This window comes from Aspergillus ruber (assembly GCF_000600275.1).
Source record: "Aspergillus ruber CBS 135680 unplaced genomic scaffold scaffold00013, whole genome shotgun sequence".
Taxonomy (NCBI): domain Eukaryota; kingdom Fungi; phylum Ascomycota; class Eurotiomycetes; order Eurotiales; family Aspergillaceae; genus Aspergillus; species Aspergillus ruber.
In genome coordinates, this window is record NW_024467309.1 from 588,499 (window position 1) to 607,298 (window position 18,800).

Genomic DNA, 18,800 nt, shown 5'->3' on the forward strand with positions numbered 1-18,800 from the left:
GTGAGGGGGGCCGTGGTGGCCGCCGCCGTGGTGACCGCCGCCGTGGTGTGGTGGGCCATGGTGACCACCGCCTCCGCCATGATGCGGAGGACCGCCGCCGTGATGGCCGCCACCACCGTGGTGTGGAGGGCCGCTGGTGTCCATTGGGGTGATCTCGTTGCGCTGTTGGTGCTGGTGAGGGCCACCGCCGTGATGGGGAGGGCCGCCATGATGAGGAGGGCCGCCGTGGTGTGGAGGGCCGTTAGTGTCCATTGGGGCGATCTCGTTGCGCTGCTGGTGCTGGTGGGTAGCGGCGTCTTCGGGGTGCATGACGCTGTGTTTCAGGTTCATGTGGTTGATTGCATTTGTGGCTGGGTTGAGACCGTACATGCCGTGGGGCACGGCTAGGGCGAGGCCCAGGAAGAAGACGAGGAAGATGTTCATCTTGTCGGTCTAACTGTCTGTAGAGTGTAGACTGTTCACCGGATGTTGATGATAATTCTAGTTGGACCCCATGAAGTCTTATATCTTCCGTTCTGACGAATTGATAGAATGCACAAGGGAGATGCAAACGTTGCAGTACAACCGTCACGTTCCACTAGTATCACTATACAGACTGTTATAGAATGGTGTAACATCCTGGTCATTATATACAATATCGGGGGAAGAAAAAAATAAAATTTAAACACCCACAACGTCTGACGTCCCCAGAGGCACATCTCCCCGACGTGCCACAACCTGTATGTATCCACCACTCTTGACACCCGTCAAATGCGCCACCGTTTCAAATCCAGTGCGTTGCTGCGTCGCAATCACCTTACTGTCGGTGGAGTCCGGAGATGGCAACGACATTACGGCCCAGTTGTCATACTCCGTGGCTCCGTTCCAGCTCATAAACACGTCTGCCGCGTCGGACGACGGCCTTTGCACCACCGCCACAGGCTTCCAGAACGGAGTAGCCTTCCAGGGGCACTTGTAGCCACGGTACGACGCAACCTGGTTGTCTACGCCGAATTGAGCAGTAAAGACCTCATTGTTGTCGGCATCAAATTCTTTAACCTTGGAAATCGAACCGTACCCCATAAACACATGCTGCGACTCCTGGCTCATGAGTTGGTAGCTGCCCTGACTGACACTGTGGACGACATCGTCAGAATCGCTGAGAATACGGAGTGCCTTGACGCTACGATTCTCCAGGTCAACAGCCAAACTCAAACCAGTGGTCGCACCCTGCTGTTCCGTTGGGGTATTGGCATTGTTGAACAGGTCCATTACAAGTCCCTGCTCAGTGTGGTTGTAGATGCGAATATCGTGCTGCCACGAAAAGCCGGCGGATTCGTCCTGCTTGAAATCACCCTCCCCCAGAGCCCCGCTCAGCTGCCACATAATGCTCCCGTTGTTGTGCACATAGTAACCGGACCAGTAGTGACGGAGGGAGATCATGTATCCTTCGTCCATGCGCTCGACGGCGTTAATGTGGTAAGTATCCCAGGGGTTCTCTTTCACGCCGAAATCCTCGCCGAGACCCTGCTTGGACTGCTCCAACGGGATCTTGTCAAGGTGGTCCACAGCACTCCAGGAGTGTACGATTTCGTTGGTGGCGATGTCGATTTCGTAGAACATGGCGTCCAACATAAACATATCCGGCTTTCCACCGATGGGGGTCAAATCGTGCGGGGTGATGTTGTACGCGGTCACGAGCAGGGTGTTCTGCTCCGTAATGTGGCTTTCGTGCAAGTCAATGTATGATTCACGGGGCTGGCCATCGGGAGTAACAATATCGTCCTGCAGTCTGACGGTGTAGATTTCGCGATAGGTGTTATCGAGAATGTGCACGGTACCGTAACCGTAGCCCAGTTTCATCATGTCTCCGGCCCAGAAGGTAATAACATCCTGGTTAAAGAGACGCTGGACCTTGAAATTGGCAGTGACCTCCTCAGGTCCCTGATACACGAGGTTACCATCTTCATCGTAAATTAGGGCAGCAGTACCAGACTGCTCGTTCCCACGAGGACCGATGAAGAGGTAGCCGGGGTCGGTAGTGCCAGATTTGGAGACTTCAAGTCGCGGCGGGCGGAAAGGCGCGGTGGCGGCGGTGAGATAAGGCCAGTCATTAGCGAAGGCGGAGAGAGAGAAAAAGAGCGTGGCGCCGATGGTTGACCAGCGCATGATTAGATTTATATAGTACAGTACAGAGAATGACAATGAAACTAAAGAATGACGAAAGTGGGAGGGAAGATGGTGCAAGAGAAGAAAAAGACGGAGGTTATAAAAAGAGGAAGAAATAAGGAGGCACGGCTAGGTTGAAACGTAACTGGCGACAGGCACGGCAGTGATTGTCTGGATCGGCACTGGATCAGATTGGGACGGCACGAAGATTCTACCAGACTATAGATACTTACGACTGCAGGTACAGGTACTTCTACTCTGCACACGACTGACACAGTACTCCGAGTACTCTGTACAGTATTCTTTACCCATCTAATAGCATTGCTGGACACATCCGGTACCCTCTGACTTTATTGACCGCTATATACAGTTAGAGACGTCTGGATCTTTCGTTCCTTGGTTCTCCGATGGCTGGACCCTGGATTTCCTGTTCTGGAAAACTATAAGAGTGGTCATGTGACTGCTGCGGTGCCTGGATGAGGCACCACATCAATTTCAGGCAGAAACATTGTGAGCATCTCAGAACATCAGCTGTCACTTCATAGGCATATTAAGCCCAGACTGGTGAAGCTATATGCATTCATACATTCACTGTATTTGACATCTCCATGCCGTTTATTAAATTTATACTCGTACTGAGTCCGGCTCCTTTTTGGTCCAATGTACAATCAGGGCTTCAGTTATCTCACCCATGTTTGATCAGTACGCCACCCAATTCTCCAAGGTGTATGGTCAGCCCGAACAAGAACAAGCTGTACATGCTAATAGAATATAAGACAATGAGTAATTGCATAAGGGGCAAGTATTTGTCTCGCCTTATAATAAAGGCCCCTTTCATCTTTGTCAGCACTTGCGAGAGTGAAGCATCACCGAATACTGATCTCAAATATAGAAGGACGCGCCATTGAGAGAGAACACACATAATAAAAATCCTTTCTGTCCAGTTCCAGGATCTCATCTCCTGTCGTAAAGTAGAACCCAGGGACAAATTCTTGAGCATGCTGTAAGACTGCATCTTTGGTGGGCTTATTGCTTGTCCCGGGCTCGAAATAGTAGATACTAACGAGCTGAATTTGAAAACACCACCATAACTTGTGATGATTATCATGGAGGATATGCCGTGCCTTATCGACACTCCCGCAACGTGCGATTGTGGAAGCAAAAGCCCGGATCTGCTATGGCGATCAAAAAGTATGTCACGATAACTGGGGTGCCAGTTGATGCCAGCGTGGAAAGACAAGCCTACGCAGCTTCCGCTACTCTCAAATACCGCGATGGGTGGTTCTCAAGAACGGGAGATGGAAAAAAATTATACTTTAGCAATAAGAAGTTGATTCCTGAATTGACGGGCTTGGTTGATACATCATTTAGCACAGATTCTCTATTCGAATATCACAATGTACCGGTACATTTATTTTTCAGTTATCTATCCCATTCTGTAAAAATCACTTCGCCTTTCTCGCGCTCTCTGGATCCGCCAACATCTCCCTATTCCACCTCGGATCCTGACTCTCCTTCACAGGTGCCCAGCCCAGCTGTATCTATAACACGTCAACACTCATCCCCTCCTGGCAGTGCGAAAAAGCTTACCTGCATAACCTTTTGATCCCAATCCTTAACAAAACTCCTAACCTTGCCCCCCTCAATCTCAAAAATCGCCGCCGCACTCCACCGCGCCCTTTTCGGCGGCTCAGCTCTTTCAATCCCTTTATAAGGAGCTCCGCAATGCGATCCCTCCGCCGTATACCGCAGCAATACATGTCCGTCCTTTGCCCAGGCTTGGTCGTACCGGACGATACGGAGGTCGGAGACAGAAGCCATTACGTGCGCGTGCGACTCGGCGTAGTCCATGGGTGTTGTGCAGCCAGGGAAAGTAGAGGGAGAGTAGAAATGGGAGTCTGGGTGACAGAGGTGGGAGACGGAGCGGGCGCCGGTGTTGTCAGTAGGGGAGTAGGCGATTGACATATAGGTTTTTGCGATGGTGATGTTTTTCTAATCATTTTTGTCAGTGTATAGAGAATTGCGTTTTGCATAATTGGGACGGGATACCTCTTCCTCCGGGGTTTGAGGGGTTGAGAGGATGGTTGGGGGTTCGGTGGACATTTTGGTGGTATTCCGTTTGAATAGTGTGTTTTATACAATATATTTCTACTAGTATTTTGTATGCGAAGTGAGTTAGAATGGTTAGAAATTCATTGATATACTAAGGCAAACTGATGACCTCAAAATGAACTAACCCCCAAATCCGGAAAATAGCGCCTCGCCAATCCGGGGTCGGTCTCCACATTCCCCAGACAGACAGATCGTATCAGATCAGACACTCCGAGAAACGAATATAACACCTTGGATTGTACGGATATTCCCCGTCATCGGAGATTATCCTCTTATAGTATGGGCTATAGCCTTGTTGTTTATTACTATGGTCCAGCCAAGCACGCCATCCCTCCCGCGCTCTACACCATCCACTGCCAACCACACTCTCGTGATGGAACAGGACCTGCATTCCGCTCATTGGACATAACCCCTCCCGTAACTTTGTTAAGCTCATATGATATGTGCTTGTGCTCGTAACTCTGATGGTATATAAATGCTTATGCTCGTACGACAATGTAGACCGTTTCTTCTCGTACGGAATACTCGTACTTGTGCGCAGGCAAAATGGGCCGCAAACTGGGTGTTTTCCGCGCCGTATACCTAGTCTCGGCTAGTTGTATGGGCTCTTTTGCGTTTGCTTTTGATACCGGTGTTATCAGTACGCCTCTTCTATGTCTAAACGCATTCTTGAAGAGAAAAAGCTAACGAACAGGCGGTGTCCTCACCCTCAAATCCTTCCAGAATGACTTCCGCTATACCTCGTCCCAACAAACAACCGTAAACTCCAACGCCGTCTCCATCCTCCAAGCAGGCGCCTTTTTCGGCTGCTTCTTCACCATGCCCATCGCCGCGTATCTCGGGCGCCGCGGCGGCCTCATCCTCAGCTCAATCGTCTTCTCCATCGGGACAATCCTACAACTCATCAACGCGCATACCCTGGGAACATTCTACGCCGGTCGGGTTATCGCGGGGTTAGGAATCGGTTCTGCGACTGTTCTTGTACCTATGTACGCGGCGGAAATGTCGCCAAAGGAACTGCGTGGACGGCTGGGGAGTTGTTTCCAGTTGTTTTTCGCGCTGGGGGTGATGGTTGCTTATTGGGTGACTTTCGCAGTGAGTAAGGATTATGCAGAGTCAACGAAGCAGTGGCAGATAGCGCTGGGGCTGCAGCTGTTGCCGTCGACGTTGTTGTTGGCGGGGATGTGTACTGTGTCTGAGAGCGCGAGGTGGTTGGCCGCGAAGGGGCGGACAGAGGAAGCTTGGAAATCGCTGAAATGGGTTCGCGGGGGTGAAGAGAGTGATGCGCTTCGTGTTGAATTCGATGAGATCCACGCTGGTATCCAAGAAGAAGCGCGCGTCCGGGACGGGTTCTCCTGGAAAGAACTCTTTGTCCTCCCCGGGAACAGATACCGTCTCTTCATCGCAGTGACTATCCAGCTTTGCGCACAGCTCACGGGAAACACTTCCCTAGCATACTACGCAAACCAGATCTTCGAAGCCGTGGGCGCCGGCAGCTCTGCAAAACTAGTAACCGGCTTCTTCGGCGTCGTCAAAGTCGTCGGCGTCGTCATCTTCCAGATCTTCGTCATGGACCGCATCGGCCGTCGAGTGCCCTTCATGGTGGGTGCGTTCGCAATGGGCTCTTTCATGCTAATCATCGCCTGCGTGCTCGCCACACATCCAACTAGCACTGACAACTCAGGAGCGACGAAAGCTGGAATCGCGATGATCATCATGACCTACGCGGAAGCATTCAGTTTCAACATGTCCTGGGGTCCGTTGCCCTGGCTATACGTTGGAGAAATATTCTCAAGTCGCACACGCGAAGTCGGGGTTGCGGTGGGTGGCGCGTCGCAGTGGTTGTTTAATTTCATGATGAGCCAGGTGACGCCGCATGCGATTGAGAATATCGGGTGGAGGATGTTTTTGATGTTTGCGATCTTTAATTATGCGATTATTGGGTATTCGTGGTTGTTTTTGAAGGAGGTACCTCACTCCCTCTACCTGGTTATTGGAATGCGATGGGCTGACAATGATAGACCTCGAATCACTCGCTGGAAGAAATGCAGCACGTCTTTGGTGATGCGCCGAGGAATAAGACCGATGAGGAAAACGAGACAGTGGATGAGATCGTCAATGGGCCGAAGACTAGTCCTCGCTAGGACCTTCCACAGTATATATAGCTACAACTGGACGTCCAATGAACATCTTCATGTAGATATTAATATCGGATGAAGTCATCCGGACCACATCGGGACTAGTCCCTTTAATGCATACCGGAGTATATAACGCGGGCATCACCATTATACAATCACTCCATCCCCAATTCACTCCTTCCATACAGCCTCAACCATAATGGAAGACCTCAAACCCCTTGAGAACCCCAGCATCGACGTACGCCTCTCCCCTCAAGCCCCCAACACTCAAATTATACTAACAAGACAACTCAAGCCCCCCGCCTTAACGGCCCTCGAATCTTCTCCTTCCGTGCTCTTCCCATCCTTCACCTCTACAACAGCCTGGTCGCTGGGTCTCGCCCTCCGCGCACGAATCCTCTCCCTCCCCTCCGACCAGCGCAAACCCGCATTGATCAGTATCTCACTCTCCTCAACGCCTAGTTTCGACACCCCGGGACAGGCACAACCACACGTTATCTTCCAATGCGCGACGGAGCCGGGGACCGTGTCTGATAATGAGGTTTGGGTAAGGCGGAAGAGGAATACGGTGCTTAGGTGGGGGGTAAGTAGTTGGTTGATGAGGTGTAAGATGCTTGGGCAGAGTAGTACGACGGATGTGGAAGGGGCCTTTGTGAGGAAGTTTGCGTTGAGGAGTTCGTGTGGGGGGTTTGCGGCGGATGAGTATGCGATTCATGGGGGTGCGTTTCCGGTTAGGGTGAAGGGGGTTGATGGGGTGGTTGGAGTTATTGTGGTTAGTGGGTTGAAGCAGGAGCATGATCATCAGGTTGTTGTTGAGGTTGTGCAAGATTATATTGCCAATTTGGCTGCATAGACTATGTTATATACGACAGCACGAATTTTGATTGAAAAGGTATCATGCAATTCTATGCAACTATCAAAAGCAAAACTCCATTAAAAGATAACCGACAATTTTACAGTTCGTCATGCCCGCTGGGCTCCTCGTCCTCTTCAGGCGCGGCGCCGCCGTACAGCTTGCTAGTGATCGGGTAGGCGACGTTCGACAGCTGCTCCTTCTGTTCCTCAAAGTCCTCGGTGGAAGCAGTGGCCGCGTTGTCCTCGAGCCAGTCGTTGACCTCCTTGACGGCGTCCAAGATGGTCTGCTTGTCATCCTCATCAATGCGACCACCCAGGCCCTTATCATCGCTGACCTGGTTCTTCAAGCTGAAGGCGTAGTTCTCCAGTCCGTTGCGCGCCTCGATCTTGCCCTTGATGGCCTTGTCCTCCTCAGCGAACTGCTCAGCCTCGGCAACCATGCGGTCAATTTCTTCCTGAGTCAGACGACCCTTGTCGTTGGTGATGGTGATAGACTCGATCTTGCCAGTTCCCTTGTCACTGGCGCCGACCTTCAGGATACCGTTGGCATCAAGGTCGAAAGAGACCTCAATCTGGGGAACGCCACGGGGAGCCGGAGGAATACCGGTAAGCTCGAACTTGCCGAGAAGGTTGTTGTCCTTGGTCATAGAACGCTCTCCCTCGACTGCACATCATTAGCAACTATTCAAATTCTGACAGGGAAAAAAAAAAAAAAGATACTTACAAACTTGGATCAAGACCGTGGGCTGGTTGTCAGCGGCGGTAGAGAAGATCTGGGACTTGCGGGTAGGGATGACGGTGTTACGGGGGATGAGCTTGGTCATCACACCACCGGTAGTCTCAATACCCATGGTAAGAGGGTTGACATCCATCAGAACAATTTCGTCAGTTCCTGCCTCACCAGAGAGGACACCACCCTGAACAGCGGCACCGAACGCAACGGCCTCATCAGGGTTGATGCCCTTGCTGGCCTTCTTGCCGTTGAAGAACTCCTCGAGGAGAGACTGGACCTTGGGAATACGTGTAGAACCACCGACAAGAACGATGTCCTGAACTTCGGACTTCTTGACCTTGGCGTCCTTGAGCACCTGCTCAACAGGCTTCAAGGTCTTCTTGAAAAGGTCCACGTTCAGCTCTTCGAACTTGGCGCGGGTCAGAGTCTCAGAGAAGTCGTTGCCGTCGTGGAAGGCTTCGATTTCAATGCGAGTCGACATCTGGGAAGACAGAGTACGCTTGGCCTTCTCAACCTCACGCTTGAGCTTACCCATGGACTTGAGGTCCTTGGTAATGTCAACGTTGTTCTTCTTGTTGTACTGCTTAATGAAGTACTCCATGACACGGTGGTCGAAGTCCTCACCACCAAGGTGGGTATCACCAGCGGTAGCCAAGACCTCGAAAACGCCGTTGTCGATTGACAGAAGGGAAACATCGAAAGTACCACCACCAAGATCGTAGACGATAACCTGGCGCTCGTCACCCTGCTTGTCCAAACCATACGCGATAGCGGCGGCGGTGGGCTCGTTGACGACACGGAGAACGTTCAGACCAGCAATGGTACCGGCATCCTTGGTGGCCTGTCTCTGGGCGTCGTTGAAGTAAGCGGGGACAGTAACAACGGCGTGGGTAACCTGCTTTCCAAGGTAGCCCTCGGCGATGTCCTTCATCTTACCCAAGACCATGGCGGAAACCTCCTCGGGAGTGAGGGTCTTGGGGGTCTGGTTGACGTCGACCTTGACAACGGGCTTTCCATCCTTGTTGACAATCTTGAAAGGGAAGTGCTTGGAATCCTTCTGGGTATCCTTGTCATCGAACTTGCGACCAATCAATCGCCTAGTTCTGTTAGCCACCCATTCCGGTTCCAAAAAAAAAAAAAAAAAAAATTGTAGACCCAACTCACTTGATGTCAAAGATAGTCCGGACCGGGTTAGCGGCGTATTGATTCTTCGCGGCGTCACCGACCAAGCGCTCCTCATCCGTGAAGGCCACGTAGGAAGGAGTGATACGGTTTCCTTGGTCGTTGACGAGAATCTCGACCTTTCCATTCTGCATAACACCGACACAAGAGTAGGTGGTTCCCAAATCAATACCGATGACTATTCAAGCATCATTAGCCACCATACACCAAAAGATATTCGTTCAAGTAGACATACCAGTTCCATAGTTATCCTGTACTGATTCCTCCTGGGCGTGTGCGGTTCCAAGCAAAGCCAATGGTGCGATAAAGACAAGAAGAAGGTAGAAGATGGTCGTCCAAGCCGTGAACGGCTTAGCAGCACCGCTGCGACCAGACAGCTGTGCCATTATGAAGGTATTGGAGAGGGGAAAGCAAGCGATCTCTACCCAGCTTGTCCAATGAAATGGTCAAAAGGAAATAGAAAAGTAAAATCAGAAAGATCCCGTCTTCCCAAGTACCTCACTAACAAGAGGATACAAAAAAATAAGAAAGGGAAGGGAAAAGACACAGTGGAGGGAAGAGAAGAGGTTGGCGAAGAAAAAGAGCAGCGGCGGTTCTTGTATTGCTTTCCAAAGCCCCAGCGGCCAGCATGGCCTTTTCATCTGTTCAGAGTTACTTCTCGCGTGATTATTGGCTGGCTTCCATGCTGAGTCATGTCTGCAGTTGGCGTTCTGCTCACCGCCTACTTTCTGCCTCAGATATATGTATCCAAATCAGGCAATCGACAGGGGGCTGAGGAGGCGTAACTGACCAATCAGTGAGCCCCTAGAACCTCCATCGAACTTACTAGAAGCGGGGACCCTTCTAGAAATAGTAAGGGGATGTAGCGTGGTAGCCTCCCAAGGCTGTTTCCGCCTTCCTCTTTGGAACACTGTTTTTGACTTGCAGCTCACTCTGCACAGGGCAAGCGGCGATCAGGCGGTCTTTCCCGATTTGGCAGCGCATTCACGACACTTGGCCTTTGGCTGACTCACTGTACCAAGGAACAAGAACAGGACACTTGGCCTTCTCGCAGTCGAGATCCTCCGGATAATGAATTATACTCTAGGATATATTCAACTCTATACACTTGTAAACTATCTACTGGTTATTCAAGCAACCCCGCCGCCACTGTCTCTCCTCCGGCACGTAGAACAACCCGCGTAGGCGCCTCTAGAGGAACTCCTTGGTTCACCTCGACCACAATCCGAGCCACTGAGCCAGGCGCCACAATCTTTGGCTTCTTCTTGACAGGCGCGCCAGACCCCTTGTCCAAGGTTGCAACCAGCTTGCTAATACGCCCTGGCACATGAAGACGACCGCGGTGGATGTCGACCATGCTGGGCATCAAGTGTTCGAATGCGAGTACCTTTGTCGTGAAGCTGGTGATGTTCTTGATGGGTGAGGAGGATGAATGGCAAATGACGTCTCCAGACCTGAGGTGCACAGGGTCGATGTTTGCCAGGTTCAAGACAACATTTTGACCTGCCACGGCCCAGTCACTAACATCCGCATCAACTTCCAAGCTGCGGATTGTCGCTTTCTCCCCACTGGGCATCGTGAGCAATTCGTCGCCAACTTGCAAGCTGCCCGCCTCGATACGGCCTGAGATCGACAGAGGGTTCTGCACACTACCCCGGAAGACATCGGCGATTGTCATCCGCAATGGCTTATCAAGCGCATGCGAGTAAGGTTCTGAAGTCTCCAGTTCGTCGACCAAGGTCCGTCCAGTATACCACGAAACATTCGGATCTTCGCTGCGTCGAGTGATGTTGTCACCTTGGATTCCTGAACAAGGAACAAACGCGATGTTCTTCGGTTGGAATCCGGCAGTGGTCAAGAACGATGAAACCTGTTGCTCAATCTCGTCAAAGCGTTCTTTGTCCCATTGCACCGAATCCATCTTGTTCACGGCGACGATGATTTTCTGAACCCCCATGCTCCGCACCAACAACGCATGCTCCTTGGTTTGACCCTTCAACCCCGACTCAAACTTCCCTGTACTAGAATCGATGACAAGGACCGCGAAATCGGCCTGACTGGCACCAGCAATCATGTTGGGAACAAAGTCCCTATGGCCCGGAGCATCAACGATGGTGAAAGCGGTATTCTCCGTCTCGAATTTGTTTGTTGCAATGTCGATAGTCACACCACGGGCTCTCTCCTCGGTCCCCTGATCCAACACCCAAGCCAATGCAAATGATCCTTTCCCAATTTTCTCCGCCTCCCGCTTGTATTTCTCCAACGTCCGTTGGTCAACGGCTTTCAGGTCAGCAAGTAAGCGTCCCATAAGCGTGGATTTTCCGGCATCAACATGGCCTGTCCAATGTTAGCAATAATGCCTTGTAGCCATGTAAAGGAAAGACAAACCAATAACAACAAAATTGGCACTCTTCTTCCGATTCGACTTCTTGTACTCCGACAACACGTCAAGGTTTTTGCTCTTCACATTCACCTTCTCCGCAACACTCAAGTCGCCCATACCACCTGCCAGATCGCCCTGGGCCTTCTTACCGCCTGCTGACTTGGCCGCAGGCTGTTTCGACTTGAAGCCTGCAATGTATTAGGTGGGATCTCATATTTTTCTCCGAATAGCCAAACCTTTTGCTGAGCTCTGTGCATTCACGACCACATCGTCGGGACTGGGGCCTGCAAAGTCAAAAGGTTCAGTAAGATCTTGACCGTAAATTCGTATCAAATCAGCGGTGTTGGAATGCAAGTGGCTGGGTTCGGTCATCGTCGGACGTGTGCTGTCTCCAACAATCGTGCTCGCAAAGCCGGACGGTGGCGCACGAATGTTCACTTCAGGCTCTTCCTTTTCCTTGTGATCCGCCTGGCCATTCTCTGCTGGTCCTTCCAGTCCAGGTTCTGTGGGAGCTTCGGGCTTCATTGGCTCGGGTGTTGGTTTCTTCAGAAGTGGAGAAGGTGCCGGACTGCCCTTGCCAAGGGAGCGAAGAGTCGATATACCATTCGATGGCTTTCGCGGTTTATCATTGGCAGCCAGTCTCTCACGCAGCGACAACGAGCTCGGTTTTGCCTCCGTCGCAGGTGTCTCAGGGGTCTTATCTGCGCTCGGAGTAGCGACAGCCGGTGTTGCTTCTACAGGCGGTTTCTCTCCTTCTTTCTTCTTCCGTGCAGCAGCCAACGCAGCCAGCTTGGACACCTTCCCGCTGCTCTCAGGCGCTCCACCCAAAAGACCCATTCGAGGATATAAAGGCTCCACGAGGATATCGGCTTTACGATGCGAAGGTACGTTCAACCATGGCGAATCGCGAAAGAACTCTGACGCCGAGAAGTGCGCTATCTGCGGAGAGGTTGTCGGGGAGGGAATTGGGTATGCCAGCACTGAGAGACCTGTTAGAACATGCTCAACTTCCGCACCAGTGTCAGTTTGAAATCTTCTTCGTTTAATCGATCGACCACGCTAAGCAAGCAGAGGGGGGCGCATGCACACATACCTTGATCACATCACAATCGGGCCACCGCAAATGACTCGAACCCAACCACACAGTGCAAATATGAAAAAAGGGACTTGCTTACCTTTCGGCTTCGCCGTCGCGGGAGTCTGCTTCTTCTGGATCTCCTTTGCTTTCTTGCCTAATCAACCCAGCGTTAGTATTACCCCAAAATTCACTATTTAAGTAGAGTAACTAACCCCTCAAATAATTCGCCGACTTTTCTACGTCATTATAGTAATGCCACAATGCCTCCTGGACTTCATCCCTCGTTGCGGTCACTGACGGTTCCCCCGAGCGAAGCTGTCCAAGCACATCTTTCGTACACTGTTCCAGAAACTCCTGCTCTTCGGGGTCGGGCGAGTCGTAGCCATCGTCATCTTCAAAATCGTCGTCGTAACTCACGGTTTTCATGCGATGTCGCGACATGGTGGGGTGAGAATCGCCGCCTGGCTCACTGTTTGTAGGAAAGGTTGCTAGATTGGTGAGGATTAAGTTTAAATAAGGCTTCAAGCAGCCAAAAGGTTTTGAATCTATCAGTTCTGAGTAGAACGAAATTCGTGAAAGGGAAACAGAAGAAAGAGCGAGAAAAGGTTGCGGATGGTCGTTGGCGGGGAGCAGCGCAGGTTTCCCACCACGTCATTCTCCACTTGTGCTTTGTGCATTAATATGCATACTCTTATTGCTTGCATAAATCTATGAGTTTCAGAGCATACTGGCTAGTATTTACATGCATAGATCTTTCATTCACCAAGGAACTCATTGAACCAAAAAATCAGGCAAATTATCCATATCTCTAGTCATTGACTCCCCTTTGCCTCGTTTCCTCCATCGACCTACTATCATAGCCATCATCCCCCATGACTCGTCTCTCCAAACTCCTCTCAATTTGAACTAGATCCCTTTCCACGTCCTGCATGTAATTCTGAGTAGAAGAACCCCGAGTCAATGTCAAGTGCCGTGTACAAAACATCGGCCGAGTCTATTTCCTAACTGCGAGAATGGAGAAGCCATTGACTCGAGCATGGACACGATCGATTGCATGTCTTCTTCTCTGGTAAATGCGCTTTTGCGATGGAGCATCTTATCTTGGATGAGTGGAGATGAGGAAAGTAGATGCGCAGAGTGAGGCACGGTAGATTGAGCTTGCTTTGCACATAGGATATCAATTCAATCGAATATTGGTGGGTGGGCGATCCTAGGGAAATGCAGCCCGGACTTGTTGGTGGAAAGATGACTTCAAGAGATTTGAGAGAATGAAGCATTCTGAGAGGAACCACATCCCGTAGGAAGATTAATGTTTCAAGGCGGTCCAACACAGCAGGTTTCGCGGCTGCATAAAATGGTCCTCTAGATGACATGATGAAACAGTTTCTGGGAAAGAATATGGTCCGAGCAAGATGCTGCAAAGATTATGAGATAAGAAACAGTGGCATTGGTGGACACTAGCAGTTGCAGATAGTTGAGGACATTGCATGTTAAGAGTAGCAGAACCGTCCATTGTTCAAACGCTGGTACCAGTTTCAAAACAAGACTGACAGGTGTAGTGATTCTCAGGTGGACAGTTCCTAATCCAGTCTTCAAACTTATAATGCAGATAGAACCCTTCCTCAGGATCCAAGTGATCTCCCGGCATGGGGTAACGAATTCCGTATATTCTAGGATTTCATACTGAAGCTCCTGCGGCAAGTCCAAAAACCTAAATGAACCCTTAAGGACTCCAAGTCCATTCCATTTCCAGAGTCGCTATCCTATATGCCAGATTTTGGAGAGAAATATCAGGAACGCTACCCAGGCGAATATTGCAGCTTGCAAGTGTAGGGAGCTTCTCATTCAGCGGTTCAACCACCTTTCTTGCCATTTCCAGATCTCCGACATCACTAATCAGAGAAAAAAATGTAGCTGTGAAAAGATGATGCGTCTGCCAACGTAAGTGCTAGCACCAACACATTCAGATAGCGTTGACTGAAATCCATACAATGGACCAAGAGGCGAGTCATGATGGATAGAGTAATCAACATGATGGATGTGGTTGTATTTCCCTTGCAGCATCCATGTCTTTGTTCGCAAGAGTTGACAATAAGGTGGGTAGTCAGGTGGTTAAGCGATCACTAATTTCTCTCAAACAGCACTGAAAACGACTGTATGAGGGTTCGATGTTTACAAGGGGGTCAAAACTAGATAGGAAAGGAAGGACCACAAGGCATCATTAGAAAATTCTGTGTTCTCTCTATTGTGAAGTAAAGCTATTGGAAATTGTTCAAGAAGGGTCCAGTATATAAAAACCCCACATCTATCACATCATCCCAGAAAAGGTATACAAAAAAGGGGTCGCTAAAACTAATGCTAATCCAACCATATATCAATCACCGCAAAGGACTCCCAGTGAAGAAATCACCTGTCCCAGGACTGGTGAAGCTGCCGTTACTAGGTGTCAAAGCAATCGTCCGACGAAACCCTTGGCGAGGCGTAGTCGGTGTGCTAACTGGTGGTGGGACATTTTCTTGTCCGGTAGGTGTGCTGGCGCCGTTGGATGCTTGCATGGTCACAGCGGTCCCGGGACGAGAAAGAACGGCTGCTGTGCCGTTTCGAGGGGGAGGCCGGAATCCAAGCTTAGCTCCTTCGCGGAAAATTTCTTCTAATATTTGATTGACGATACCTGCATCTTCATACTCCTGGAACTTTTTCCAGAGACGGAGTGCCATACGGGCGTCTTCGATTGAGTCATGGCCCTGACTGGGGTCCGTAGGTTCTTCTTGGATGAATTCTTTGAATACTGCCCAGGCAAGATACCGAAGACTGAGACGACGGTTCTTTGCAGGGTGGAAATAGAGATATTGTGTATCCACGGTCTGGCTCTTGGGAACCTGGATGTTAATTTGGCGGAAGTCGGAGGCTAAGCCATGTCCGACAAAGATGCATCCCAAGTTCAGAAGAAGCCAGAGTTTCTTGTATGCAATTTTGAGTGGGACAAGATTGTGCTCACTGGTCCTCAGATCCAAATCGCTAGGCTTGATACCAGAATACTGTGTCACGTAGTCGACAATAGTTTCCTTGATCGTAATATAGTCGTCAATGAAAGGAATGCCCTCTTGTAATCCCGCGCCGCGCAGCACAGAGACTCGAGCAAGTCCGCTCCTGCTCGGTCGAACAATCTCCTGCGATCCATCGGCTTTGACATCGATCTCCGCTTTTTCTAGGTCGACAAACTCCGTGTCAAGAGCGACGGGTATTCCGGGTGATGGCTTTTCTTTTTCTGTGAGTTTACGGCATGATTCGATCGGACGGCCACCACTGTTAAGCGTCGTATTAGTGAACATTCTTGCTAGTATGTATAGGGTTCAGCTTACTTCAAAGACCACTCGCGGAAAAGAAGAGTGGTATCAAGCAACTGTTTCCAGGTGTCATCAATCGCATGACGGGCGTCCCGAACCTGGTATGACAAGACGCAAGGGACTTTCCAGGGCTGATTAAACCTAAGTGCCTCGTCCTTGTCCACTTCGGTGACCAAGAAATCGTTGAACAAATGCCATCTATTCCTTTCCTGCTTTTCCCGAGCAGAGATTGAAACGTTAATAAACGAGACAAGGTGGGGCTTTTGATGCTCCGGAATATCAATCTCCGAAACAATACCAACCAGGTCGTATATCAAGAGACCCGGCATATTATTCTGCATTCGCGCCTTCAAATCTTCCCCTTCATAGCACATGATTTGGCCATTGTCAACAACAAGGCCAACCTGTTCCGGGAGCCAGCCAGGCATCGCCCAAAGTCGCCGGCATATCGTGTTGTTGAGCGCCGCGTTGATCATCAAAACGAGCGGCATACGGTGTACTGTTTTCCGAATGGCGACTTGCTGGTAGCGTCGGCAGTAATTGCACCACCCTCTATTTTGGGTTTCTCGCTCAATACTGGCTCTGAGAATGTTTGAAAATCGATATGCCGGGTGCCTTCGAACTTGTTTAACATCGACAGGTGGGTATATTAATTCCGTCAGCGATGAGTTCCCGGCTCTGACAATTTCATTCTGGCAGAACATGCACCGGATTGATTCCGACGCGAGTGTAGTAAGATGACGATCAAAATCATCACTATTTGGCAGTACCATGCGTGAATCATGAGCGATCTGGCCAAGGAAGAACCGGTTGACCGATTGAATAGCTGTCGAAAGAGACTTGGTGGTGAGATTCTCTTCCAGTAGGCCCAGATTCGATGCTTCCCGAAAGCTACTGAAGGTTTTCAATAGGTTGGTGGCCTGGCAGTTTTGGCCTTTTGCCTTTTCGAGCATGTCAAAGAGATAGCCCATCTCACATAAAAGGCAGCTCTCGAAGATACAAGAGCTGGCGGCGTGGTGAAGTGCCAGATTTCGGACGAGTGGGATAAATTTGAAGAGTTGGAGGAGGGCGTTAGCAAAGGAGTTTGCGATGTGTGTTTCAAGACCAGAGAAGACCGTCTTGTTGTAGAACCTAATGGAGATTAGTAGTCTGCGAAGTAAAAACAAAAGAGAGAAGGGAAGTCTGAGGGCATACCTGAAGTCGAAATCGTCAACACCAAACCTACTGTACTTGATTTCGACATTACTATATTTGAGGAGTGGGTCGTCGTCCGATTTTCCGTTGATTTTTGCACCCGCCAAAGCTTCTGCAGTATCACTGAGTGACCCATCCAATTTAGCTTTGTTTTGTTCCCGTGCCTTCTCACTCAGGAACTTCGGGGCAATGAGCGCAGGCTCAGGAGATGCTAATGCGCGGGTGTTTTCAACTTGATACCGTCTAGTCTTCTTTGGATTTGGTGCGCCATGGCCCATCTCGGCAGGACGGAGATAGGGTATTATAGAGGGATCGATAGGAGCTGGTGGGCTGCCGACTTCAAAAACTAGGTGACTAGGCCAGGCAGAAAATAGGCGCTCATGGTAATAAGGCATGCCGATCATGTTCAATGGTGTTTCGAGAGACCAGTCGAGAGCAGGTGGGCGCGGTGTAACATCTGCAAACTCAACCTCTCTACTCATTTCATTGAAATGTACCTTTGCGGGAGAACCCCAAAGGTGAATCGAGCACTCCGTATCATTAATAGCTAGAGCTTCTCCGGAAGGTGACAGGTCAATGCCAAGCATGAAAGGAACGTTGGCTTGACGAAGGTTGACGGCATTAGGGTTCATGAGATCCACTACTTGCAGCTGCCCGGTCTGAGACGCCACAAAGCTGGTGGTATGGAGTTTCGGATGCATGCGCACATAAGCCGCACCAGCATGAAAAGGGATCGGAGGTAACGGCGCCAATGTCTTCAGATCATAAACGTTGGCGAGCGGGTCGGCAATCGGAGCGCCCATCTGCCTGGCTGAGAATCCACAGGTCACCAGCAGGTCGCTGCGGGCATCCATATCGTTGACCGCAGTTCCATGTGCCTTCCAAGACTTGATGACGCGGAAATCAAGCAAACTGAGCGCATTCACCAACCCCGCGTCTGTCCCGGCACACAGATACCGACTCTTCTTCATGATTGTATAGTTGTGGTCGGTGGGTAGCTTGTCGACAACAATGCCCTTATCAATATCGATCGTGAACATGCTCCGTTGACATCCCGCCACAATAATCCGGTTTGTTTGCGCCGTAAAACTCATGCACCGCAAGTCGGTCATTTCATCGTGGGAAACGTGCCATTGCGTGAGGCCACGTCGGGATATCATGTGCACACTCTTCGAAGATAGCGAGATAACTCCCCTTTCATGGAATAATATTTGCCGTACCAAGCCTTCGGTGGTAGGGTGTGCTCGTACGGAGGTATACCTCTGTAATTCCGGCCCGTAAAACGACATAACCCGCCCCTACGAGACAATAAAGGTCAGATAAACCCGCAAAAAGCCCAGGGTACAGTACTTACGAACTCATTTCCCATCCACAAAAGCTCCATTACATCATCAAAAGCAATAGTCGTGGCAATTGTCGGCAGCGCATGCGGGCCTGGAGGAGGCACCGGGATGCGCGATAGCTCATCCCAATCGGCTTCCATGATGGTTGACCTGGGCAGTAATGCCCCCCAGGTTCTCAAAGATTATCTCTCTCTTCTTTCCTCGAATGATTAAATTGCGTATAATGTCTGTCGTAACGAATATTTAAAGAATGGTCAGGTCCTGCCAATACTCAAAAAGAGCGAAAT

At 50.2% G+C, this 18,800-nt stretch overlaps 7 protein-coding genes across 7 annotated transcripts; 2 read left to right on the forward strand and 5 right to left on the reverse strand.

Moving 5' to 3' along the window:
- Positions 1–541: 541 nt before the first annotated feature.
- On the reverse strand, positions 542–2,489 carry EURHEDRAFT_69193 (arylsulfotransferase family protein). Its single transcript, XM_040787626.1, has 2 exons — positions 2,382–2,489; positions 542–2,319 (listed from the first exon to the last, which is right to left on the reverse strand). The coding sequence occupies exon 2, from the start codon at positions 2,146–2,148 to the stop codon at positions 661–663; it is 1,488 nt and encodes a 495-aa protein (XP_040638928.1). The 5' UTR covers positions 2,149–2,319; positions 2,382–2,489; the 3' UTR covers positions 542–660.
- Positions 2,490–3,519: 1,030 nt separating this feature from the next.
- Positions 3,520–4,601, reverse strand: EURHEDRAFT_500728 (uncharacterized protein). Its single transcript, XM_040785751.1, has 4 exons — positions 4,386–4,601; positions 4,198–4,296; positions 3,739–4,140; positions 3,520–3,689 (listed from the first exon to the last, which is right to left on the reverse strand). The coding sequence occupies exons 2-4, from the start codon at positions 4,249–4,251 to the stop codon at positions 3,594–3,596; spliced, it is 552 nt and encodes a 183-aa protein (XP_040638929.1). The 5' UTR covers positions 4,252–4,296; positions 4,386–4,601; the 3' UTR covers positions 3,520–3,593.
- Positions 4,602–4,764: 163 nt separating this feature from the next.
- Positions 4,765–6,540, forward strand: EURHEDRAFT_412569 (putative MFS sugar transporter). Its single transcript, XM_040781939.1, has 3 exons — positions 4,765–4,900; positions 4,955–6,228; positions 6,282–6,540. Exons 1-3 carry the CDS (start codon positions 4,807–4,809, stop codon positions 6,402–6,404), a joined length of 1,491 nt encoding a protein of 496 aa, XP_040638930.1. The 5' UTR covers positions 4,765–4,806; the 3' UTR covers positions 6,405–6,540.
- A 35-nt stretch (positions 6,541–6,575) lies between these two features.
- On the forward strand, positions 6,576–7,251 carry EURHEDRAFT_531011 (DUF967 domain protein; the record flags this gene model as incomplete). Its single annotated transcript, XM_040787174.1, has 2 exons — positions 6,576–6,636; positions 6,694–7,251. Exons 1-2 carry the CDS (start codon positions 6,598–6,600, stop codon positions 7,249–7,251), a joined length of 597 nt encoding a protein of 198 aa, XP_040638931.1. The 5' UTR covers positions 6,576–6,597.
- A 100-nt stretch (positions 7,252–7,351) lies between these two features.
- On the reverse strand, positions 7,352–9,554 carry bipA (Hsp70 family ATPase KAR2; the record flags this gene model as incomplete). Its single annotated transcript, XM_040784331.1, has 4 exons — positions 7,352–7,917; positions 7,978–9,083; positions 9,151–9,346; positions 9,404–9,554. The coding sequence occupies 4 exons, from the start codon at positions 9,552–9,554 to the stop codon at positions 7,352–7,354; spliced, it is 2,019 nt and encodes a 672-aa protein (XP_040638932.1).
- Positions 9,555–10,062: 508 nt separating this feature from the next.
- On the reverse strand, positions 10,063–13,236 carry EURHEDRAFT_479157 (putative translation elongation factor EF-1 subunit). The gene is made up of 5 exons (XM_040785462.1): positions 12,842–13,236; positions 12,727–12,783; positions 11,788–12,531; positions 11,557–11,739; positions 10,063–11,505 (listed from the first exon to the last, which is right to left on the reverse strand). The coding sequence occupies exons 1-5, from the start codon at positions 13,068–13,070 to the stop codon at positions 10,295–10,297; spliced, it is 2,424 nt and encodes an 807-aa protein (XP_040638933.1). The 5' UTR covers positions 13,071–13,236; the 3' UTR covers positions 10,063–10,294.
- A 1,771-nt stretch (positions 13,237–15,007) lies between these two features.
- pan2n2 (poly(A)-specific ribonuclease) lies at positions 15,008–18,653 on the reverse strand (the record flags this gene model as incomplete). The annotated part of the gene is made up of 4 exons (XM_040784314.1): positions 15,008–15,935; positions 15,992–17,107; positions 17,171–18,468; positions 18,525–18,653. 4 exons carry the CDS (start codon positions 18,651–18,653, stop codon positions 15,008–15,010), a joined length of 3,471 nt encoding a protein of 1,156 aa, XP_040638934.1.
- Between the last annotated feature and the right edge of the window lie 147 nt (positions 18,654–18,800).